Raw genomic sequence first — 23498 nt, forward strand, 5'->3', positions numbered from 1 at the left:
CGATACGCAACACGACTCCACGACCGGAAATCGAAAGTGATTCTTGGAACCCGGAGACAGATTCTTGGAATGGACTTGGTCAAAGAGAGAAAGCAATGTATATTATCATGCTTAATTATCATGCTTGAATGTCTGTTTCATCGCATTCTAGATCAGGGCTTTGGGTTGCTGATAAAATCAACAGTTCACTACTAAATTACAACTTGAAACAAACACGTTTAGCAAAACAAACATTTCTTTAAGCTTGTTTTGAATATTTCTCATGAATATTTCTCACGCCTACTATTTCTCAATAGTAGGCGTAAATGGGAGTTTTCCTTCCTTCTTTCTGTTCTTTTAATCAGTCCACTGTCCTTCTAGTACCAGGAGCGAGTAACACCCTTAGTTGGTTCGGTATCAAAAAGCTGTTTGCATTCTTAAAGGGCATGCTCTTCCCAGTCTACTAAATGTATTTGTGGACGGCTCATTCCAGACCAGCGTTACAAGAAGATCTGCTAATCGCAAACGACAATAATATAATTCATTTACTTTATTGTATTTTTATAAATAAAACTTGTCTTCATTGAGGACTGAGCACATCGGAGTGAAATTAACATCATAATCAAAATTTTAAACTGAACAATTCTCGAAAGCGAGTGGTTAACACCTTTCCGATTTGTACACCAATTGGACACTTACTCGTCATGCTTGTAATTGCACGGTGTAATCAGCGTCATGTCCGTGTAACTGGACAGTACAGGTCACGTGCACGCGCTACTGCCACGCATTTGCCTAGTTCCTTGTAGCTTTTTTCATGAAAACATATCACTGATGGCTAGTTTATTTCTCAAATTTTGTCAAAGTGTTGATTCATTGGTGACAGGACTTCGGGTTGTTCAATTCTGTCTGCTCTCATACTCGTAATAAACAAATCGGACTCCCGTATCGCGTTCGTCTGATTTGGTAATCACTCGTACGATTACAGACATAATTTGACTGTACTCAGTCATATTACTACTAAAAATCATTTTTTAAGTATTCTTGTTGTTTTTCGGTTGTTGGATCACAGCAAACTTCTGGTAGGCTCAAAACGACCTTGGTATCACTGTTAATGGAACAATAGGATGTGTGGCCTCTAAGTCAATAGCTGTCATTAGACACTCGCTCGCTGCCTCGTGTTCGTCTTGAGCTTCCATAACCACGCCTAAAAGATGCCTGAAATGAAATGACACAATAAGCAGACAGACTCATCGTACATATCAATACAATATCAAACACACAAGTGATGAGAATACAGATTAATATCAATAAGGGGGTTATTAACTGATCCAATACCATATTCTGCGAACTTCCACAATAAGAATTGTATGGCAGACAGTAAGGAGAATTACCAATGAGATCTACAGGTTTCATTACCATTTATTTACACTGGCAGGTCTTTCAACATGAAATGGCACGATACAACACGGTGCACGAAATAAAATAACAGAATCGAGAAAGCGTTACATAACGTAACGCAACATGTCGCTGGTGAGGGGGATCTGGCACTGAACATGATTATAAATCCGTATAAGCAAGAAAGATGAAAAAAAAAAATCACATGACCCGTATATTATTCAGTTATAACAAAATGAATGGTACCCTGTTGCTTAATGATTCACAACCGCGCCCAAACCAAAAACTTGAATGAAAGCGATCACTCACCAAGCTTCAAATGCTGTTGGATCGATATTGATAGCTTCGCGGAGGACTTTCTCAGCCATAACAAGATTACCAAGTTTGTGATACACTGCACCCTGAGGAAAACAAATGAATCAAACAGTTTCACATATGAAGGGGGTAAGTTTCTTGAGAAACTGTGGTGCTCCGTCGGTGAGAGAGTATAACAAGGTAATTCAGTATTATCAACTGGGTTGATAACGTAAATTGGCCACCGTTACGAGTTTAAAAGCTGACATTTCGAGCGTAGAGCTAACGAGGGGCTAACGCTTGAAACGTCAGCTTTGAAACTCTTTACGGAGGCCAATTTACGTTATCAACTCAGTTATTAACTAAAATACCCAGATTCACGTGTAAACGTAGCCGCGACTGACGCCACTGTTCACATAACACAATCTTGAGGAGGAGGAGGAGGAGGAGAAACAATTGAAATTAGAAAAAAATCTAATTCAATTGAAATTAGCGGTCAATTTTCTATAGTTCCCCCCCCCCCTTTATACTCTGTTAGCGACGACTGATCTCCCCTCCGTATCCCTCAAAAACCATAGGATCCTCCCAAAATCTTCCCACCCCCCGCCGATAAATCACGGCTACTCTCTAATAGTGCGAATACTCAATTAATTTTTTAAAGCCAATCTGTATTCGTTGATGAGTCCAGTTTTATTTTGTACATCCTACCAGGTGTTGAATGCTGGCCACGTGGCTTGGGTTTATGGAGATCGCATTATCGAAGCAATTCTTGGCCTCCGTAAGGTTTTCTTTAAGCTCGAAAATGCGGCCACGCTGTGTAAGAAAATAAAAATAAATTAAGAACAACAACAAAAAAAACCATTTGAAGTCTGCATATGGGACTGACTCAGAATTTTCTATGCGCACATCAGCGTGCTATCCCGGCGTTAGCTCACAGCACTTCTTAAAATTGCCCCGTTCTCGTCCAGGCTTTTGATCGGTCACCACGTTCTCAAAGCGGTCGCGTCCTCGATCTAAAGCTCCCTTCTGAGTTGAGAGCATTTTAAAAAAGGGAAGGTGATGCGTATTAATACGACAGGATTGAGAGATCTTGGGTAATTAAGGGGGGGGGTAAGGCAAATCAATATAGGAGAAAAAAATACCGTGGTGCCATATAAAAGAGAGGCAGGACGGAAGGACTATCTAAGTACTCCATTCCTCCCCCCCCCTCCCCTCACTTTTTTGAGAGCTATGTTAGATTTCCTACCCCCCCCCCTTTTTATGAAAGTTGGGCCAAAATTGTTCCTAACAACCGCGTCTTGGTGCACTGACAATACGCAGACTCATACCTGAAACAGCACATCCGGGGAAAAAGGGAATATCAAATGCGCCTCCTGAACGCATGCGCTGGCTTCAGTGTCCTTTTCCATGGCGACATACACATCAGCTGTAACAAAACACGTCATATGTCTCCAGATGGTCAAATGAAATAAATTAACAAACCACTTCCCTGAGTGACTAAATAGAAATGAGTAGATTAGGTGGAAACTGTTGACAAATTGTCAAAAGAACTAATGATGCAGTGTTCTCAACTGATCTGGGATTGTGCTGGTTTTATTGACTGGACACATCAAATAGGACTAACCAATAGCAAGCCAGAGTTTTGCTTGTAAGGCTAATACAGCTGGAACGCTGAGTCGGACGGACGTCGAGGCAGCCTCGTCTGATAAGGCCTGTTCCAGGCGCACTGAAGCCGCGATGGAACTGGCACCATCATCTGACAGGAAACACAATGGCAATTAGTTCCGAACAGGCTCCAATAACCAGAGTAACGCGGGGAATTCTAATGTTTGAAGGAACACTTACCGGAGTCTTTTTCACTGGTGAGTTCTGTGAGTGGAATCTGTTTCAAGCTTCGAGAATCTGTGATAACTTTGTCTAGCAAACCTGATCCAGCTCTTTGAAGCTCTGTGGATCTGAAAGCAGCAAGCAGTTAAGACCTTTGGGCCCACTTTAAATTTTACACAGTTTGTGAGTAAGGCACTGGGTCCCAAATAATTTTACTCGTTTACGTGTAGCGTGCACAATTCCTTCCACGAACAGAGACTGATTGGCAGTCCTTAACCACCTAGTGGCCTCTTCCTTTTTAATCTTGTAATGTTTCCTCGAGCTTCAATTGACTATATATCCCCCGCCTACTAAACGAGATGGTAGTCGATAGCTCGTGCACAGTAACCCCACCTAAGCAATTTTTTAGGGTTCCCCTGACAGTTCACAATTATCAATTACTACTATTGTCTTTGTAAAAGCACTGGAATGGTTAACAGTCTCTTTAAACGGCTCAAAACCATTGCATTTCCAGTTACAAATGACCAAGCCTGAAATAATAACTAATCTCAATTTGGTTGTCCATGTTTGCTTATCAAATCAACAAAGGTCCCTCCAAACTTCGAGGTGGATAAAATCCTTTCATATCTTAGGTTTTGGTTCTTTGCTTACCCCTTATTCGAAAACTTTTACCCACAATAAATAAGTAAATGTTTGCGCAAAAAGCAGAAACTTTCCACAGTTTGCTCTTCACACTCACCCCGATAGATCAGACTCGTACACTCGTTTCCAGGTTTCCAACAACCGTTTGCACGTGATCAGCGCTTGCTCTCCACCTAAGCAAGCCTGTTCCAGTTTAACCTTCGTCAGAAGCAAACTGAAAACAGACAGTAGATAACATCAAGCAAATAAGAGACACTGTTACTTCCTGAAGATGATACTCTGGTCCATCACAGACCGAGAAACCCTCGGTATTTAATCAGGTCTCCATGACAGTCTAGCAACTGCAACAACTGAGAACTGAAATACAACACACACCTGAAGTCATCAGGGAATTCCATCAGAGCAGCATCACAGACCTCTAGTGCCTCAACAAACTATGAACAAACAAATCAATCATATTCTTCTCACTACACCAGTACACCGATACAGAGGAAACGGTGAACATTAACAACGCATAAAATCGATAAGGATCAGTGATGAGAATTCTTGCTTTAAGTTCGACACAAGGCGGAGCATAAACGAGTAGCTTACCTTTTTCTGGGAAGAAAGTATAAGAGCTAAAAGATGCAGAAAAAAGGATTGATTCATGTCCATTTTAAGTGCATTTCTGATGTTCTTCAGGGCCTTCGTCATCTGGAAATGAAAGTAAAACAAACTTTTAGGGAACTGTTTGAAACAATCCACACTTTAAAGCGCTTGATGGTACCACATCATAACATAAAAATCACAGGGATCAAAACGGCTACCAAGAACAACAAAAAAACGTTATCGGTGGCAGCCGAGAACTCAAAGTAAATAAGAACAAAGGCAAATGTTGTAGCGGACCAACAAGTACTCAAAGTATAAACCAGAAAACAGGTTAAAGTGCGGGAAATAGCACTGCAATAGAACATCGATAGGGGAGCACCATCCATAAAGCAATAGTTGAGTGGAAAGAACGATTTTTTTGCGGTAATTCTTGCGAACAAGTTTCATGCTTCATGCTTCTTTGCTTACCCCTGACTGTTCAAATCAACCATTCCAAAGAACACAGCAGTCGATTATTTTCGAATTAATTCTCACCTGTCTCATGAGAGCATGATTGAGGGCGAGGTGAAATAAGACTTCGCTGTCGTCAGGATCCAAGTTGTGCCCCCTGTGTAAAAGACAGAGAGAAAATGCAAGAATGAGAAGGTCTTGTTCCGCACTCGAGACAAATATTTCACGACGTCAAGAGACGAACTCAAAATTTAGCGTCTCTCTTGCTTTCAACAGGCTTTCATTCAAAGGGCCGAGAAGGAACTGGTCTCGATTGAAGTGGCCGTGGTAACGTAACATAGGTTAAAAAGAAAATTATCATTAGCAACATTAAAAGGATGAAGAAAGATGTTTTTCGTCTTGTCACGAGCGTGGGACAAAGAAAAAATTCTTAATCCACATGAGAAATCGAACCTCAGACCTTAGGATTTTGCGCTCCGATGCTCTACAACTGAGCCACAGAGACTCCATTACGAAGTTCTTATGACGCGCGTCCTGCATACTGTTAGGATCAGCAATGTCGATAGCGTAAAGTTTGCAGATATAAATTAAATTAAAAGGATGAGCTGTGAAAAGGCTAGCACAGGAAATCATGGAGGAAAATCAAATTTTCTATCATGACACTTACTTCTGAAGAGCATCAATTGCTTGTTTCTGAAGCTGTTGACGTTCTCCTCTTAAACAAGCTGCAAGAAGGTACATGAATATAGGACATTAAAAACATCTTCCATTTAGATAGCTTCAACCATCTGCTGATAAATGCCCGAAATAGCCACACCTAGCCCCATGAAACGTTGCTCTACTTCGGTCATCCTCGATTTCTCTCTCGACATCCAAACAATTACAGACTGCATGCTGGCTTCTTTAATCGAGAATTAATAATCATATTGAGCTCTTTAATTTATTATTTCTCAGTCTGCTATGCTCGTAAGAATCGGTAGTCGAGTCTGCTCATTATTGGGTAGTTTGCAACATACTCGCAAGGGAGGTGTGGAGTTGGGGTGCTAACAATCCAATTTCCCACCCCCTCCCCCGCAAAGTTTTTATTATTCTTATCAGATGGGAACGGTGCGCTTTAAGGTCGATCGCCGATCAAATAACACTTTCCACCAAAAACAGACCCCTTTCTGCATGCCTTGAACACATTTTGTACTTGTAATATGTCGTCAGTAATGAAAAGAAAACAACCGAAAAGGAATATTAGCTAGCTAACGTGTCGAAGCGAAGTGTCCCTGAAACAACCTCTAAGAAAATCGTCGTCAGACTCTTTACTGTCTACCTGATAAAAGACATGCAGAAAAATTCCGAAAACAAATTTTCATTACCGTATTTATTCGCCTATAAGCCGATCTCGGCTATAAGCAGAGACCCTAAACTTTTTCATGTCAGCAGCTGTTGCATTGAAATAAAAAATAAACACAAAACATTCGGCTATAAGCCGAGACCTAATAATTGCAAAGTACTCCACGCGTGTCGTTAACTGAGATGAATTAACATAAACCGAAAACAAAAGGAGCTTCCCTCTCGGGAAACATGCAAACAAAAAGTAGGTTATGAATAAACATAGATCATTCTAGATCGCTAGAGATTACGGAATCAGTGAATCGATGGTGCGTCGCTGGCGAAAAGATCAAGCGAACCTGTTTAATGGTGAGCTTAAAATGTCAGCAAAGCGAAAGACGATAGGCTGCTTTTCGCCAAAGTATCCTGAATTGGATCAAACACTACTGGACTGGTTTTCAGAGCAGAGGAGTCAAGGTAAGTCTTTCGTTTCTTTAAAACAATGAAAAGCTTCGATCAGCTGATATCTGTCAGATCGTGTTGCAATGTTTACACAAACCGTGGGAATGACCGCTTCTGATTGGCCAGTTTTTCATGTTGTCAAATTTCGAATCTTGTTAAGCACCCGTAAATTTTTTTTGGCGAAAATACTCGGCTATAAGCCGAACCCCCTACCTTGGCGAGAATTTACCTGTTCTCAGTTTAATTTGTTGGAAAAATCGCTCGGCTTATAGACGAATAAATACGGTAGTTGGGAATGTTTCCGGCCCAGTCTCTGCGCAGATTGGCAAATTCAAAGAGGAAGTTACAAATTTAATAACAAATCCCATGCACCTTCGCTGGCCTGCAGGCTGTAACCGATACCCAGTGCCAGGTATCCTCTGGACGAAAGCTCTTTCTCATCTCCCTTGGCGATGACTTTCTTGGCAAACTTTATCCCTTCATCAATCTTGTAAATAAAAACAAGAGAGCAAAAAATCTCATAAATAACAACACGTTATTTTAAACCTCCCTTTTTTTTTCGCTCTTTCGTTTTGCTGTACCATTTGTAATACTTATAACGTCAAGAATTGTAAAATTTGCCCACGTACCAAGTTTCCCACACCACAGGATTCTATCTACCTCGATTTTCGTAGCACGAAACGTAAAAGAGTACCACCGATCCCCTAAATAGGAAGCTACTCCGTGTCATGTAACCTCTCGACACTTCACTAAGTCTCTCCAGCAGTTCATTGGTACCCATTTATACTCCACGATGGAGAGAAGCACTGTGATAGTGGAGTGCCTCGGCCCAGGACACAACACAATGACTCGGCCAGGGTTGACGACAGCACAATCCTATCCTTTGTTCACGTGATTACGTTTTAGAAATCTGAGTGGAGGTCCACTCAGTTTCTAATTTTATCAATAAAGGGCAAAATTACTGAGCACTGATTGGTTGAGAGAGAGGGCATTTTTTCTTAAGCGAGGGCATTTTTAGTAATCAAGAGAGGGCATGATTACCTGTTAATGATTGGCTAATCCGTTGCATAATTTTGCCCTTTATTGATAAACAAGTAATCCCATGAGACCTCGTACTATTAAGGATTAATTGCACTTGAGTTTTCAAAATTTTCCAAATTGCCCTTGTCGCTTCGCGACTCAGGCAATTTTGGAAAATTTTGAAAACTCTCGTGCAATTAATCCTTAATAGTACTTGGCCTCATGTGATTACCTATACTAACAACCTTGCTAATCCGAACACTCCATTATTACAACCAAATACTATTCATTTTTATTCTCATCCAATTTTTTTCTTAATTCAACGTCGTAATCACGAATAGCGATAAGACTAAAATTGAAATTTAACCGTGGCATCCTTTAGCTTTAATGAGTCTTTTGACTGACTGAAAACAAACTACAATTCTGTTCACTCGACTGAGAGCAGTTCAAGTTAAGAATTAAAAAAAAGGTTTTAACTGTATGAGGAATGGCTTCCAAAAAAACAATGGATATCTTAAAGCAAGGAAAGAGGAACAATGAATCCTTGGTAAGGAAAAAAATGCGTCGCATTACATAATTATTCAATTAATTCCCCAAAATAATATTATTCCGGTCTTCCTAAATGTTCCGTGTTAATGTACTTCTCGACTTCCTTCTACAAAGAGTAGTATTTTTAAGCTACTTAACCCCGCTATTATGGCTAGGCTACTAATGGAAAGGATTCTTTCATCAGAGTTCTCATACATTTATAAGGCAAACCCTATTTCTACATTCTATGTTAATAAAAGAAGCAAATTTTCATACCATGTGAAGGCTGTTAAAACAGAGCTTAGCAGCATAAAGGCAGACTAAGGAGTCCTCTGGTCGAAGCTGATGACACTGTTTGAGAACCATCAGGGCTCTGTGATACTAAAGGCAGTAGAAAAAGTCAATTTACAATGTTAAAAAAGCTCCTCTGTTTACAACTGTGAAACAGAGATTCACGAGAAACAACAACATCAACGAAAAAACCTATTGGATCACTTCCCCAATCCCTTTCTGCGCAAGTAGCAGAGTAGTAAATTTTCATGACTTAATTCTACTGAAAATTCATTGTGATTGATCAGGCAATAAGGCCTATTTTCTTGGTTAGTTTCCGTGAAAGCGAAACATAGTCAAAATAGTCCACTGCTTGTCAACCCTTTAACCCCCTAAGAGTGACTAGCATCTAATTTCTCCTTACCATATCACCCTGAATCAAATGTTAAGGTCACAAGAATGAAGGAAGTGATCACCAACTCAAGATTAGCACTTGATTGTTAGACAAATTCTCCTTCTCAGCACCTTAGGAAATGTTTAGAGAACAGTATGGAGAATATGCATACTGATGTTAGGGTGTAAAGGATTAATAACAATGAACTTCAGATATGGAAACACATACTTTGCCTGCGCTGATCAGAGACAAACCAAACTGAAACCACAGGTGGAACTCTTCAAAAGCAACTTTCATCCCTCTGTCAAAACACTGAAACACATTCAAAAAAAAAATTGGTATCATCTTTTTCTTTGCTCTCATTGGCTCTTATGGCTAAGTTACTATTGAAGTTATGGTATTCTGACAATCTGTGAAAAAGTGCTCTTAGAAAGCTTATTGCTACATGCTAACCTCTGCTAACATGCTATACTGAGCTCTCCTGACCAGTGCCACTGTTAGTAAGTCGTACGCATTCTCAGAGTCTATCACTGTCTGTTGCCTAGCTGTTGATCTCTCTGGAGCTTGACTTAGCTCTGCATCCTTAGAGACCTGAAAAAAAAAAAAAAACAAACAAACAAACAAGTAAAATTCAACAGTATTCTAATAAGCTTGAGGCCACCAAAACAATGAAAATCAATCAGAGGACAGAACTAAAACAAGAGATAACAATATTTCTGATCAAATTTCAAGAACAAAACAAAGAAATTGCAACTTCTTCATAAAACAAGTAAAGTGTATGTGACCAGTGTCTGTTACACATCCAGTTTAAAAATCATGGTTGTTACTTCAGTGCTATAACATGCTTCCCTTTAGTACAAGTTAGAAGTATTTTACACAACATTACTACAAATAGTATATTTACTACTAACAATAAATAATTAAACCTAAACCTAGTGGAAAATAAATTTATCACAAGGCAATATTTACCTTATCTTTAAACCTACATGAAAAACATAACAATTCTAAACAACAGAAAAAACAAACAAACAAAAACTCAGTTTTAAACAAACCATACCATAGCCTCCTCCAAAAGCAAAAGGAGCAAACTCTCTTCTGTTTCATTCCTGGGGAAAAACAAACTGCAAGAAAAAAAAAGTACACATCCTTGAATGGGGAACAAAGTAGCCTCGTAGGTAGTGTATGGGACACCTCTTCAATGTCTTGGGTCCTGTTGTATAAAGGCTGGATAACACTGCCCAGTGGATAAATCACTATCCAGCAGATAAGTGTAAACAAAACATACTGGGCTATCCACCAGAGAGAGATTTATACAGTGGATAGCATTATCCATGCTCGAACAACTGGACCTGGTTTAATTGATTAGGATCGTCATTTTGTGTTCTTGGGCAAGCTGGAAAACACACTCTACAAAATGTCTCTCTCTTCCAAGAACTATAGATCAGATCCAGTTAACTGTCTAGGAAACTTGACATACATGTATTGCTGAGGCATTCTTAATGATGAAAGGACTGGAATGCTGTCCACAGGGAGTGGCCATATTCCTAATCCTTGTTGGACAAGATGTATGTTTTGAGAAACTTGTCAAACTTAAAGCAAATTTGTAGACACTTCTCCAAAGGTTATGTTACCCTATGAACTCTTAAACACAGTCCATGTCATAATTTCAGGTGTACTTTTAAATGAAAGTGATAAAATCACTTGGTTTTTAGATCAAACCTCACCATTGGGAGAATTTCAGATCAGCTTGAAGGACTTAAAAAAAAAGAGGCACAGATAGGCTCATCTCATACCTTTCTCCATTGTACATTTGTGGTTTTAGAGGAAAGGTTGCATGTTTGCAAGTGATAACATTACTTGAGGTGGCCTTCAAGTCCATCTTGGATCCAGATTTCAGTGACGATGTTGAGCTTATCAGTGGAGAGCTGGGCAGTAAATTTAAAGGTTTTTCATAGCTCCTCTCACAAACTCCTCGTAAAAGAACCTGCGCCATTTGTTTGGCTAGTCCCTGAACACATTTGAGGTTTTGTAAAAAAAAAAAAATAAAACGACAACATTTGAGAAAGAGAGGCTTGATCACAAGTGGCTTGATCACAAGCTGCTACTGGCTGTTAAACTCCCTAAAACTCTGCTACAATGATCAAAAGTCGTTAGACAATGCATTTACCTTTCTCAAGCCAAGAGTAGTTCTTGTCTCCACCACTCTCAACATGTGCCTGAATCTGTTGATGCCATCAATAATTTTCCTGTTACAGTATAAAGACATAAATTAAACTTCATCTCTAAAATGAAAATCAGAGCTTTCCCTTTTTTTACTAAATTAAATAACATCACAGGGGACTTTGGAGCCTACAAACATAATGTGGACAAACTTAACATGCACAACAGTATGCATGTGCAGCAGAAAGTGCATCTGAGTAAGCCTGGGTATTACTCACCCATTCTTGATAAGAAGCACTGGGGCCCTTTGAATTGCTATCTCCAAGGTTCTTCCTAACTTTGGCATTTGTGATGTTGTTACAGTCCTTTGTGAAGATGTCTGGTCAGTAATTAGCCAGAGCCCTATGTCACCAGCGCATTCATAACAAGCAATAATGTTCTCATCACTGATATCTGACTTTCCAATTGACTGCAACTGTTCAAGAGCCATTGCTGAGAGTATAAGATACATAGTCAATAAAAAACATTTCTATAACCCATTTAATATTTTGCTCCTAAATGATTGGTCTACAAGCATCATTTGACTAAACATGCCATGGTTAAAACTTTGGATTGTCTGGTAATGTTTCCAAAATTGACTTTTCCCAACTTAAATTTTACATCTGGTAATATGAGTTATATGTTTTTCAAGATGGGAGAGCATTTTGCTATCATTGCAAATGAAAAGACCAACTTGCTTTTAAACCCTTTTGCACCTAAGAGTGATAAACATCTAAATTCTTCCAACAGTATCAACCTTGACTCAAACATTAAGATCACAAGAATAAAGGAGATGACCACTGGCTCTGTACCATAGGAAATGTATATAGAAAAGTGTGGAGAACTTGCATACTGATATTAGAGTTAAAAGGGTTGACACAATCATACCCGAGAAAACTGAATGTCAGCAAATCCCTGAAGCAATCATTCCTGGCAACCAAGGTTCTTTTATAATAATTTGGAGTTCTTGAGCCAGAAATGTAGCATTCTGTGTCAAACCAAATCATTTGTTCCTATCGGTGCATGAAAAACAATACCATGGAGATATGATTTATCAGTCTGCAAAATCAGCTGCTGGAAAGGAATCTTACCTTTGTGAGCAAAACCTTCAGCAACCAGTTTTGTTTTCCTCTTAAGTTGTGTGTCCATGTAGATGTCTTCCATTCCAGCTTGTTTGCAGTATTCTACACAACTTTGAAAGTCTTCCAATACAAAATGAGCTTTGCAAAGCAAAAATAAAGCTTCTTGTTTCCTCTCTACCTGTTCAATTAGAAGATAAGTTATGGTTCAAGAAAGAAAAAAATTAACAATCTGATCTTGGAGGTCAAATCATTAATTTATTTGGATAGGTATCTATTTACAGTATTTATCTTTTTATCTATTACTTCATTCATTTATTCATTTTTTGATTTATTGATTGGTTACTGGTGTTGCCACTGAACATTGACATTTTGTTTAGTTTTTCTTATTTTTTTGTCATTTGTGCGCATTGTGTGCCATTGCTTTAGTGACTTTTAGGCTACATGATTTACACAACCTCATGGGTGAAAAATGTGAAAATAAATGGTTGAGTTCAGGGAAACAGTCCTTGTTTTTGTGGATGAAGTGCTTTTACTAGGCAACTGGTGATTCATTTGTTTACTGTTTACATACCTTTCCCAACTTATCTTGAGAAACCAGTTTTTCAAGATTTGAGATAGTTTCCCCTAAACTTTTCTTAGCCTGAACAGCATCTGTTGTTCCAAGAGGATGATCTCTGAGGTATATTTCAAGCCGGGATTCACTGATTAGGAACTTTTTTATTGTATCTGTAAATGAAAATTAACCCTTTAACTCCCAGTAGTGATAAACATGTAACTTCTCCCTATCATAACTACATGTTATCTACCAGACTAGAATGAGAATACTCAAATTGATCAGGTAGAAGTTGTTATCTTGATCTAGCACCAAATTCCTGCAACTTCTTTATAAGGAAATGTGTAGCAGCTAGAGGGGATAATTGAAAATCAGATCAGATACATGTAAATGATACAGCTTTATATAAGAGATCCAGTTTGGCCACATAATGAAATTTAAGGTTTCATTGTTTTTAAAATTCTGTATTGCAAGTCCTCTTCCACTGATGACTATTAAAGATTAAATGTGTCTCATTCATTGGATGGTGTCACCTGGAATGTTACTCCTACTGTCCCCAGAGTGAATATGTGACCCTCCACGGGAAAACGGACACTAACGCTTTTCCGTTTAAGCTGCAAAACCGTTTACTATCCGTTTATATCCGTTTAAACGGTTCATGAAAGCGTTTAAACGGTTTGCTTATCCGTTTAAAAAAATTTGCATCCGTTTGAAAGGTCTCGGCTTCAGACAAGGTGGCGGCATTGCATATGCAAATTTGTTTCGCGAAACTTCCGAACAGGAAGAAATGAAGTTCATTTTCAATACTAATAAGAATAAACAAAGGAGAAGATTATGAGTTTCTCGCGGTAGCCGTTCAGGATATTCGGCAGCGAAACTATTCTCAGTAAATTGCGCTTATTTCATGAATGTCAAACGAAAGCGGCAGTAATTAACCCAGAAATAAAATGCGCAAATATATGCTAGTTATTACTTTTCAAATTATCATGCTCAATATTTTCGCTTTAAAGGATAATTATCCGTTGTCACTCTGAAAGTTTTTCCACAGAAGATCTCGCCGGCTCAACCACAGCCGTTAAACATTAATTTTAAGCTCATCGTTTGTCGATTTTGGTCAACCGTTTCTCGGTTTAAGCTATCCGTTTTTGGACTTTGGTCAACTGTTTAACGTTTCGGGCTGACCGTTTTTATTTTTGGTCAACCGTTTAACAGTGTGAGCCATCCGTTTTAGAACTTTGGTCAACCGTTTAACGTTTCGTGCTATCCGTTTTTATTTTTGGTCAACCGTTTGAAGGCCTAAGCTATCCGTTTTTGGACTTTGGTCAACCGTTTAAATTTTTTGCCATCCGTTTAAGCGGTTATGGCATCCGTTTAAACGCTCGAGTTAACCGTTTACTATCCGTTTACAACCGTTTTTCGAGACCGTTTAACGGAAAAGCGTTAGTGTCCGTTTTCCCGTGGAGGGTCACATATACTTTGTTTAATGAACCTTTCTCCAGTCTCTTTAAACTTTGAAAAACCTGTAAACCCTGGAAAAGCCTCCATCACTTAAAATTCTAAATGACCCCAAAGAGACTGATGCGAATCGATTCTACTTCCGTTAAACTTCCCAAACATAACCTCACAACATTTTAATGAACGACTGAATAAACATTGGCAAGGTGACTTCCTCTAAAAATGATTTCCTTGAATCTGAATCTTCCCAGTGACGTTTGAAAAATTTGTGACATATCTCAGTGTCTGCCAATATCAATGTAACCTTGTTTAGATTTCGAAATAATTTAATGGTGAATGTAAACATTAAAACCAGACGGAGAGGATACTCTTCAATTAAAGGAAACAATTTTTCGACGCATACACAAAACTTAAGAATTATTGAACAAAAATTTTACCTTCTAGTATCCATGTTGATGAAAATTTAAAGTAAAATCCAGCTGATAATTACCAAAAAAATTACTTGATGACAACAAAAACTCACCTATACTTGGTTCACTTGTAGTCCGACTCGATAGCTGATCGACCAGTTTTGGAATATATTCCCATTTTTCCTCCCACCGTGAACGCTCTATTTCATTTTCTAAACTAGTTTTGGATCTTCGAGCCATCTCATTTCACGAAAGCGTGTTTTGAAGTAATGTACAATATGTCTGCGGAACAACTACAAGACGGCCATGTTTGTTTTCAATCAGAGGGCGCATAGGACTGGGTTCTACTTAATTCAAGACTTGTCATGTAAGAGCACACAGAAAGTCCACGAGCAACCTTCTTTAAGTTTGTCCCAGTTCTCGGATAGTGTTCGTTATTTACTACCAAGATGAAACATAATTGATAGTGAGGAAATGATATTTTTCACTCCATGAAGTATTCGATCATTATGAACAACTTTCAGTTACCATCACGTGCTCCTCTTTCCTCAAAAAATCCCGTTTAATCCCTGGGGTAATGTTATTTCGTTTTGGTCCGGTTTATGATAGAGGGTTTAAAAACGGAGGGATATTGGTTGGGGGAGGGGGGAAGCCCCGTTTCGCAACCAGCTGATAACGAAAAATACCCGTGGGAACAAACAGCTCTCTAAAATTTCCCTTATTCCCATCTTCTGACTTCGTGACTCAGTTAGTAGCACACAACTGCTATTTAGGGTGGGGGTAATATTTGCAAACCCCGTCGAAACATGAGCTTCGTACTCTGCAGTTCCTTTGATCACTGTTAACCTATGAAGATCATTTCGTTATTGGTTACTACTGACAAGTTAAAGTTTAACTTTCTGCACTTATTTGTGATCAAAATTCAGCTCTGTTACTTTAACTGAACATGAAACAAAACAAAACAAAACGCGATCAAATCTTGACTCAGTTGTAAGTTACCAGGTTGATCACGGCTCTCCTCTCTCCGCATTATTTGATGAGACACTAAAAAAGAAGCTTTAATACATAAATTTGAAGGCTCGGCTTATTTACATTCTCAGGTGAAGTGAAGTTACTACGACTTAGGAGGTATTTGAAGTGAAACAAAATAATTAACTCATTATAAGTGATACACATCTCTGCTCAGAGAAAAATGTCAAAGACGGGATTGACCCGTTCATTCGCTACCAATTTGATTATATCATTCATACGCACAGTTTCCTTTTGCCAACGCTATGGTTGTACAACTTGAAGGGAAAAAAAAAAACGCCTAAATATTAGACCTCCCTTACATACTTAGAATAGGTGAAGGTCTAAAATGAGGCTAAATTAAACTGACTCTTAGATAGGTTGCAATGGCTGGCAGATTGTTCTCGAGATGTTTGATTCATTTCTTCATAATTCGTAGGAATTCTGCAACAATGTAGAAAACATATGTTAGCATCTTTGTTGTAGAGAGTTATGCAATGGAAACATTGGAGATTTCTTGCAAGAATAATTTCCAAGTAGTTCTGAAAAATTGCTATAACGAACTTTAGATTTATTGATACCTCTGGCATTGTCTGTGTCTATTTTAATTAAATTTGATTATGTTACTGAATTTCAAAGGCCTCCCGTAAGGTCAGGACACCAATGACATCACCCTTATCTAATCTTTTTTTATCCAGTGTAATGCATCGGTACCCTAAAGTATTACCTTCGTAGTTTACCCTGCCGTCTCCATCCAGGTCGACTTCCTTGATCATATTTTCCACAGCAGCATCAGTGATCTGTTCCCCTAGGCTCGTCAGGACGAAAGTTAATTCTCGTTTGGAAATGTAGCCGTTGCAATCTGTGTCGAAAAGTTGAAATGCGTCCCTGAGATCGTCTTCAAATGTGTGCTCACCCATCTTGTTGGCCATTACTTCTAGAAACTCTAGGAAGTCAATGGAACCATCACCTGAAAGAAACGTAAAATTCTACATCAAAGGTTTTACAGCGGAGTAAAGAAGGTGTCGGGCTAAGAACGTAAGTGAGGCGTTCAAAGAGTCTTTCACTGGATCAAACTGAGATTAATTTGCCGTAGTGAAGTTTCTTAAATTAAAAAATACATTTTCTTTGTCGTAGTTTTACTTTACGCATGGAAAAGGGGTAAAAAAAAATGCGAGCAGAGTAGATGAAAGGAACAACATTTTGGTCAATAGCAGTGAAGGAATGGACAGGGGTTTGGACCTCAGTAGATGGGGGAAAACTCTTGTTCATTTATTTGTTGATATCCACCCCGTCTTAGTCATTACTAATAGAATATGCAGCTACGAAGTTAACGTTTCGTAAGCAATCTTTCTCATAGAGATCGATAAACAGTACGCACACTATTTCCAAACCCGTCGATTTTAGATGTTGATGAAGTTATTTACTCATTAAGGATCCTTTTTGAACATACTCACCGTCTTGGTCAGCTTTTTGAATCATTGCTTCAACCTCTTTCTTCGTGGGACTTTGACCCAAAGAGCTCATTACTTCACTCAGTTCGTCTGCTGTTATTCTTCCGTTGCCATCTTTGTCAAAGAGTAGGAACGCTTTTCTAAAGTCTGGGTGAAAATAATTTTTTCTGTTATTCAAATTCATATTTAAGAAGAACAGTGGGGGGTTTTGATATCTCCTACTGCGCTCTGATTAATTTTCTGAAGTAAACTGTTTCCCCATGCAAACTCTAACAGGACCAAAACATGAGGAAAATGTAAAATTTTTTAAAAAAATTTGAATTTGCTTACCTTCTATTTGCTCTTCGGTTAATTTACTGGAAGCCTTAAGTGAAATGAAAGAACATAAGAACTTGGTCAGCTTAAAACGCACATTAAAGATAAGTGTGTAACATTACATGGATCAGATATGTTAGTTGGTTTGTCACAGTTACCATGGCTTTATTTTCACCACTGCTTAACCCTTTAACTCTCAGAAATGATTAACATGGAACTTCTCCCTATAATGTCCTTACATTATCCAGCAAACAGGTAATGAGAATATTCAGACTTATCAGGTAGATTTTTGTTATCCTCATCTAACACCGAATTCTCTTAACTAATTTACAAGGAAATATGTAGCAGCTAGAGGGGAGAGTTGACAATAAGATCTTGGGAGTTAAAGGGTTTATCACTCTCATCCTTAAACAAGCCTCACCTTTTTTCAGGCTTCTCAGTTTTCACCATTGCTTAGGTAGTGTTCATTACTGCAATTATCGCTCTCATCTTAAAAAGAGCCTGAATTTTTTTGGGAGCTTTATTTTCACCACTGCTTAAGTAGTGTTAATTACTGCAATAATTACTCTCATCTTCAAACAACCCTGACATTTTTTTCGGGCTTTGTTTTTATTACTGCTTAAGTAGAGTTTATTATTGTGATGGTCACTCTCTCCTTCATCTACTAATCAATCGCACTTCAAACATATGATGTTCACATATTCACAGTCCTTTAAAGTGATGCATTCAAGTTTTAGATCCCTGACGATAAACAGATAGGTTCGTTATCATTATTCGCTTTGCTTTTTTTCAAAATTGTTTTTATTGCATGACACATATTATTTTCAAAATATCATTTATTTATGTCAAACAACCAGTGTCGTGTAATTCGAGAAAAGGAACAAATTTACATAACGAAATAGCAAATATTTTTGAAATAACGGTTGAATTCACATGTATTAAGAATTTATTGTCTTATGTTTTCTCCTTGGAAACCATTCTATTATCGTGGCGAAGTTGAGGTATCTTAATAAACTGAAAAAAACAAATTTAATTTAAAGTTCCAAAACACCTGCATGTTTCTTGGTTGTTAAATCGTTTAAGCGTTCGTATGACAACAGATTAGCTAATTTTGAAAATAATTCGAAGAGATGCGTTTTGTTTCCTTTGTAACTAATTATTTGCAATGACCTAATATCTCCGTTTTCAGCTACATCACGAAATCATCTTGCAAATGACTGAACGTCTGCCTTCCGGGGTACGATTCAACATAACATACACTCGATATGACAGTTAGTTCTCGTCACTGATTCGAGGATTTTTTCTCGAAATTCTATGTTATTTCTCCCTCCTCAAAAACCAACGCCTAAAATTTTTATTCAACCTGGAATCAATGGGCTAAGTCCAAACTAGATGTGCCACAGCCAAATTCTATTCCTACAATACCTCAATGATGTCACACAAGGCTAAATACCCACAATTCCACTTACCATTTCTTTTTCATTAAAGCGGAAAAGGTCACAGTTTCTCTCTAACAAGATTTGCTAATTCCCTGATATTTGTATAGTCGCTCGTGTTCCCTGCCAAACTCCGGCTGCTTCATGGCATAGGCTCTGTTTTGTTAAGCCTCTGTGGCTTTAGTCAATTAGAGCATTAATTTTTCATCATGTCGGTGTAGACCTCCCAGAGTCAAAGACATTGATAACTTGAAAACCCCTCAAATTGTAATATTTTGATCAGAACACCGAGCTGCTTACTTGCGAAGCAATTTACGAATCTAAAACAGTGTAAATATTCCAAAATGAAAAAGATTTCAGTGACAAAGATAACACAGCTTTGAAAGTCATATGATGTGAGACCATCAGCTGACAAACTCATTATACAACTTAACATACACTTCTGCACAACAGCTCGGCGGATCCGAAAAGTGTAGACCACAAAGCATGAAACGACATTATAAACCTTTCCTACCTTTTTGCTCAATGTTTATACAAATTTTCATCTATCCAGCCGTTGTTTCATTTGAATAAAGCACTTACATAAATCACAAACTTATGCGAGACAGGAGATATTTCCTGTAGTCCCAGTAACGCAAAAATTCATACTTAAATTGAGAACAATTAAACATCTTAACCTCTCAGATGTTTAAAGCGATGTAAAATTTCCAATACTTTCAATACCTGATTCTCGACCATATTTTCCTTGACCTCAGTCATACACGAAATAGTTCAAAGCTTCTGAGGCGATAATCTTCCAGCGATTAATTATTAATAGTATGGCTGTCCTCAGTTCAGACACATCATGGCAGTTGTTGTGGTGAGTTTTAAAAACTTGTTACTAAGAACGAATAAAAAAGCATCATCGATTTTGTCCCAGTAACACGACCTCTGAGAGGCAGTGCCTTTACACTGTGGGAAACTTTTATGATCTTCTTGAATCCAGAACCTTCTCAGCGCGAAACGGCAGAAAGCTTGAAAACTTCCTTCGTTATTGAAAATGTAGCCATATGCTCAGTGTTAATTCTATACAAAGAATCTACCGAGTGGCGGACAAGAAAAACGAGCATGAAAACTGTAGAATTTTTATGACCAAGACATTTCTTTAAGAATATCTATTGAACCGGATAACGATAAACCAATCAGAATTCGAGCTCAAATCACATGACCAATGAAAAGCCAGGAATTTTACATCCGGCATCGCACGAATGGACTGAGGGATCAATATCCGTTAAACAGCTTAGTATTATTGGTGATATGATGTTAAAACTGCAGTCTTCTTTCCGAAATCAGTCCTAAATTCCACTTACAGCCCCTGAAAATTGAAATTACCCTGCTTCCTAATTTGAAACTCGTCTGAATAATAATGTAAATGAAAATGATTGGTTTTTTTTAGCATGGTGCTCAAGGAAAAAAGGCAAGAAGTAATGGGATTAATTTCTTTATTTGATATGAAAGGCATTGAAATAAAAATTCTGTTAACTCCCTACAGACGTAGAACCTATGATTATCTGAAATTTATTCGATGCGAAACTGGTGAAATCAACACATGTCGCTATGTTTTGTCGGCTTTTTCAAGTTGTTTTCTTTTACTCAGGATGCGTGTGAATCATGCATAATTAAATCTACCGTACTCAAAATTTTGAAGTTTTTTTTCTTTAATTTCAAGCGCCGGGAGTGTAAATTAACAAAAATTATTCGCCCCATATAAATTTTTTAGCTGCCGTGGTTTCGCAAAGATCAGCTCAGGTCTTTTATACGTTCGCGTGTAATCTATGCTTTGTTGAGCAGGTACATGTATTAAATATTCACGCAACACGTCCGAAATGCAGGCTATAGATATATGAAGTACGTTATCAAAACTTACCTTGAATTAACTCCCTAAAATATTTGTAAAATAAACGAAAGTTATCAACATTTGGTTTTTCCAAGTAAACAATATCAAGGTAAACCATAAAAATAAAGAGTGGATGTCATATTACACAACTGTTTTATAACCGAAATGAAATGCACTGAGTAAAGAGCCACTGGTAAATTATTTAATAGAATAAAAGTTAAAATGCACATCTGTAATAGTTTTAAAATAGCTTTGAGTTCCATAAATACTCCGTGTAGCTGGTTGAAAGCTGTGTAGCATTTAATTTATCAAGCGGAGTGTTTCTAATTTAGCCTGCACTTGAAGCAAATTTTTATCAAAATTGGGCGTATCTTGGAAACTCCTAGCTTATCATTGTATTACAAGAGAAATTAATGTATTTTTCTATCGTCTTTTACTGCCAAAAAAAAATAATAATTTCAGCTACTTTGAAGCATTTCGAAAGCGTATTCGACCATATGTTTCGTCTCGAAAATCTTAAAGCCACTTCAATTCTTGAAAGATATCCCAGCAACATAATTTTGCGACAAATCTAAAAAGAATACGTTTTGCAAGAATTTACTTCAAAAGTTTTTTTTTACATTAGCGGAAGAAGCGTCTTTCAAATATTGTTTTCCTACATATTCTCTACTCACCATATTTCGATAGCGGTGGAGGAGGGATTGAATTTATGATAACAACATTTATCTCACATCAGTTATGTAAAGAAGTTGTTCGACTAACGCAGGATCTCATTAATTTCTTTGAACAGTTTGCACAATAGAAACACAATCATTTTGGTATAAAAAAGCTTTTTCAAATGAAAATTTAATGAATATCAGTATGTTGAGCTTGAGATTAATGCTAAATTTTGAAGCAAAAAGTTAAGCAAAATCGACTTACCTTATGAACAGTAAAAGCCATTGCACAGCCTTTTTTGCTAATCACTTTAAAACGTCAAAATATTACAAGGAACCACCAGTAAATATTTAAAATTAGCACATAAATTAGATTCGTTCCATCTGTGGTTTATTATTCTGGTGCATGCTAACAGCCTTCCGGTTTCAGTAAACATCGGGGAATATTGAATGGTAATAACTTACATGTTGCTAGCTTCCCGGCGACTGATAAGTTTCACAGTATGCTTTGTAATTTCTGAATGGGTTAATATTTTTCGTGGTAAAGTCAGCCTGTTCTTAATTTAAATAATCATTGGTCGAGTAACCAGAAAATAGGCATCCAACATACTGAGAAGGTAAAACATACCGGTAAAGTCCAATTTTGTTTCTTAAAATTTTAAAGTAATGAGTTAAAATGTCAGAGTTTATTTTTCGCAGAAGACCTTAAAGAAAAGAAGGAAACGTTTTCGTATCACGCAACGCTGTCATAATCTCTCAAAACCTTCCTACTTTCAGGATGTAAATGCCAATTCTCCACACTCTCAGCTATACAGTTTTTTTTATGGTATTAGCTCTAACTATCTAATGTTGATTAAAACAATACCCCGAGTTGATGATATCCCTAATTCTCATAATCTCTCTACTTGAAACTCTATTGATATCGTAAGGAGAAATGTATCCTTGGTCAATCACGGGAGTGAAAGCTTTATGACATTTGGCGATCCAGGGATTTTCCCGTTCTGGTCCATGCATGTCGTAAGAAACAAACCTTTGCATAGATGCTGTTCAGTTCGAAAGTTTCTCTTTCCATTATTAAGAGAATTCTTAATATCTCAGCGACCATATTTTTCCTAGAATCTTATCTCATTCGAATCCGATGTCCTTTACTACTGAACTGATCACGATAAAACAAATCGTCTTATTTTTCTCTCAGGAAACCGGTAAACAACGACACAGCAACTCTAAATGATAAATTGAAATAACTTCAACAATTTTTTTGGCAGAGTTCAGTAGATTCTGAGGGTGTACAATTGAGCTCTTTCTCGCCTATGTTCAAAATCAATTTTGGGAAAATCGAATAAGCTGATATATTAATCAGATAAAATGTTTATTTTATACTATAGCGAGAACTGAACGCGCTTAGCTCGCAGAGCAGGCGTAATTTTGGCGGTTGAGTGCTTAGTATTATTATCTTTTTACAGCGGCGGAAGGCTGGGGAGAGAAAGAAATTTGTACCGAGGGGGGTGAGTGACGGTCAGCTAAAACTCTACATCAATGAATGATCGCAAGCCTCGTGATGTAAACGGGCTATCTTGGGTAATCCTCAGATCCTTTTATTCATACCTATCATTAATTCAAAATTCCCTTTCAAAAACTTTTAAAATACTGAAAGAAAGAAGTAATTCCATTCAGGTCCGTAGAGAAGAACCTGAGTTTTTATATTCCAACATAGCAAGCACAGCTGGTTTGAGTTTCCAGATGACTGACACAGTTAGGTAACATATTGCGGTTTGAGATTATGAATTTCCTTTTTACACTGGGTAATACTTTCATTTGTCTTATTCTAATTATTTAAGAGGTTTTAGATATGGAAAATAATAATCCAGTAAGTTCTACACTGGTT

At 37.7% G+C, this 23498-nt stretch overlaps 2 protein-coding genes across 5 annotated transcripts; both read right to left on the reverse strand.

Annotated features, from left to right (window-relative positions):
• Positions 1 to 804: 804 nt before the first annotated feature.
• On the reverse strand, positions 805 to 15182 carry LOC131790218 (tetratricopeptide repeat protein 7B). Its single transcript, XM_059107393.2, has 22 exons — positions 14982 to 15182; positions 13022 to 13176; positions 12460 to 12628; positions 11608 to 11821; positions 11337 to 11415; positions 10963 to 11177; positions 10227 to 10290; positions 9623 to 9760; positions 9398 to 9481; positions 8782 to 8886; positions 7330 to 7444; positions 5843 to 5900; positions 5260 to 5332; positions 4729 to 4830; positions 4513 to 4571; positions 4235 to 4351; positions 3514 to 3623; positions 3293 to 3424; positions 2997 to 3094; positions 2377 to 2481; positions 1684 to 1775; positions 805 to 1194 (listed from the first exon to the last, which is right to left on the reverse strand). The coding sequence occupies exons 1-22, from the start codon at positions 15106 to 15108 to the stop codon at positions 1065 to 1067; spliced, it is 2541 nt and encodes an 846-aa protein (XP_058963376.2). The 5' UTR covers positions 15109 to 15182; the 3' UTR covers positions 805 to 1064.
• A 259-nt stretch (positions 15183 to 15441) lies between these two features.
• Positions 15442 to 21975, reverse strand: LOC131790226 (calmodulin). 4 transcript variants are annotated; one of them, XM_059107405.2, is made up of 5 exons: positions 21879 to 21975; positions 17661 to 17694; positions 17334 to 17477; positions 16604 to 16846; positions 15442 to 16320 (listed from the first exon to the last, which is right to left on the reverse strand). In XM_059107405.2, the coding sequence occupies exons 1-5, from the start codon at positions 21897 to 21899 to the stop codon at positions 16295 to 16297; spliced, it is 468 nt and encodes a 155-aa protein (XP_058963388.1). In that variant the 5' UTR covers positions 21900 to 21975; the 3' UTR covers positions 15442 to 16294. The 4 variants fall into 4 exon arrangements, with proteins under 4 accessions (XP_058963388.1, XP_058963390.1, XP_058963387.1 ...); XM_059107407.2 differs by lacking the exon at positions 21879 to 21975 and adding an exon at positions 21632 to 21724; XM_059107404.2 differs by lacking the exon at positions 21879 to 21975 and adding an exon at positions 19805 to 20207.
• Between the last annotated feature and the right edge of the window lie 1523 nt (positions 21976 to 23498).

This window comes from Pocillopora verrucosa, chromosome 7 (assembly GCF_036669915.1).
Source record: "Pocillopora verrucosa isolate sample1 chromosome 7, ASM3666991v2, whole genome shotgun sequence".
NCBI classification, from domain to species: Eukaryota; Metazoa; Cnidaria; class Anthozoa; order Scleractinia; family Pocilloporidae; genus Pocillopora; species Pocillopora verrucosa.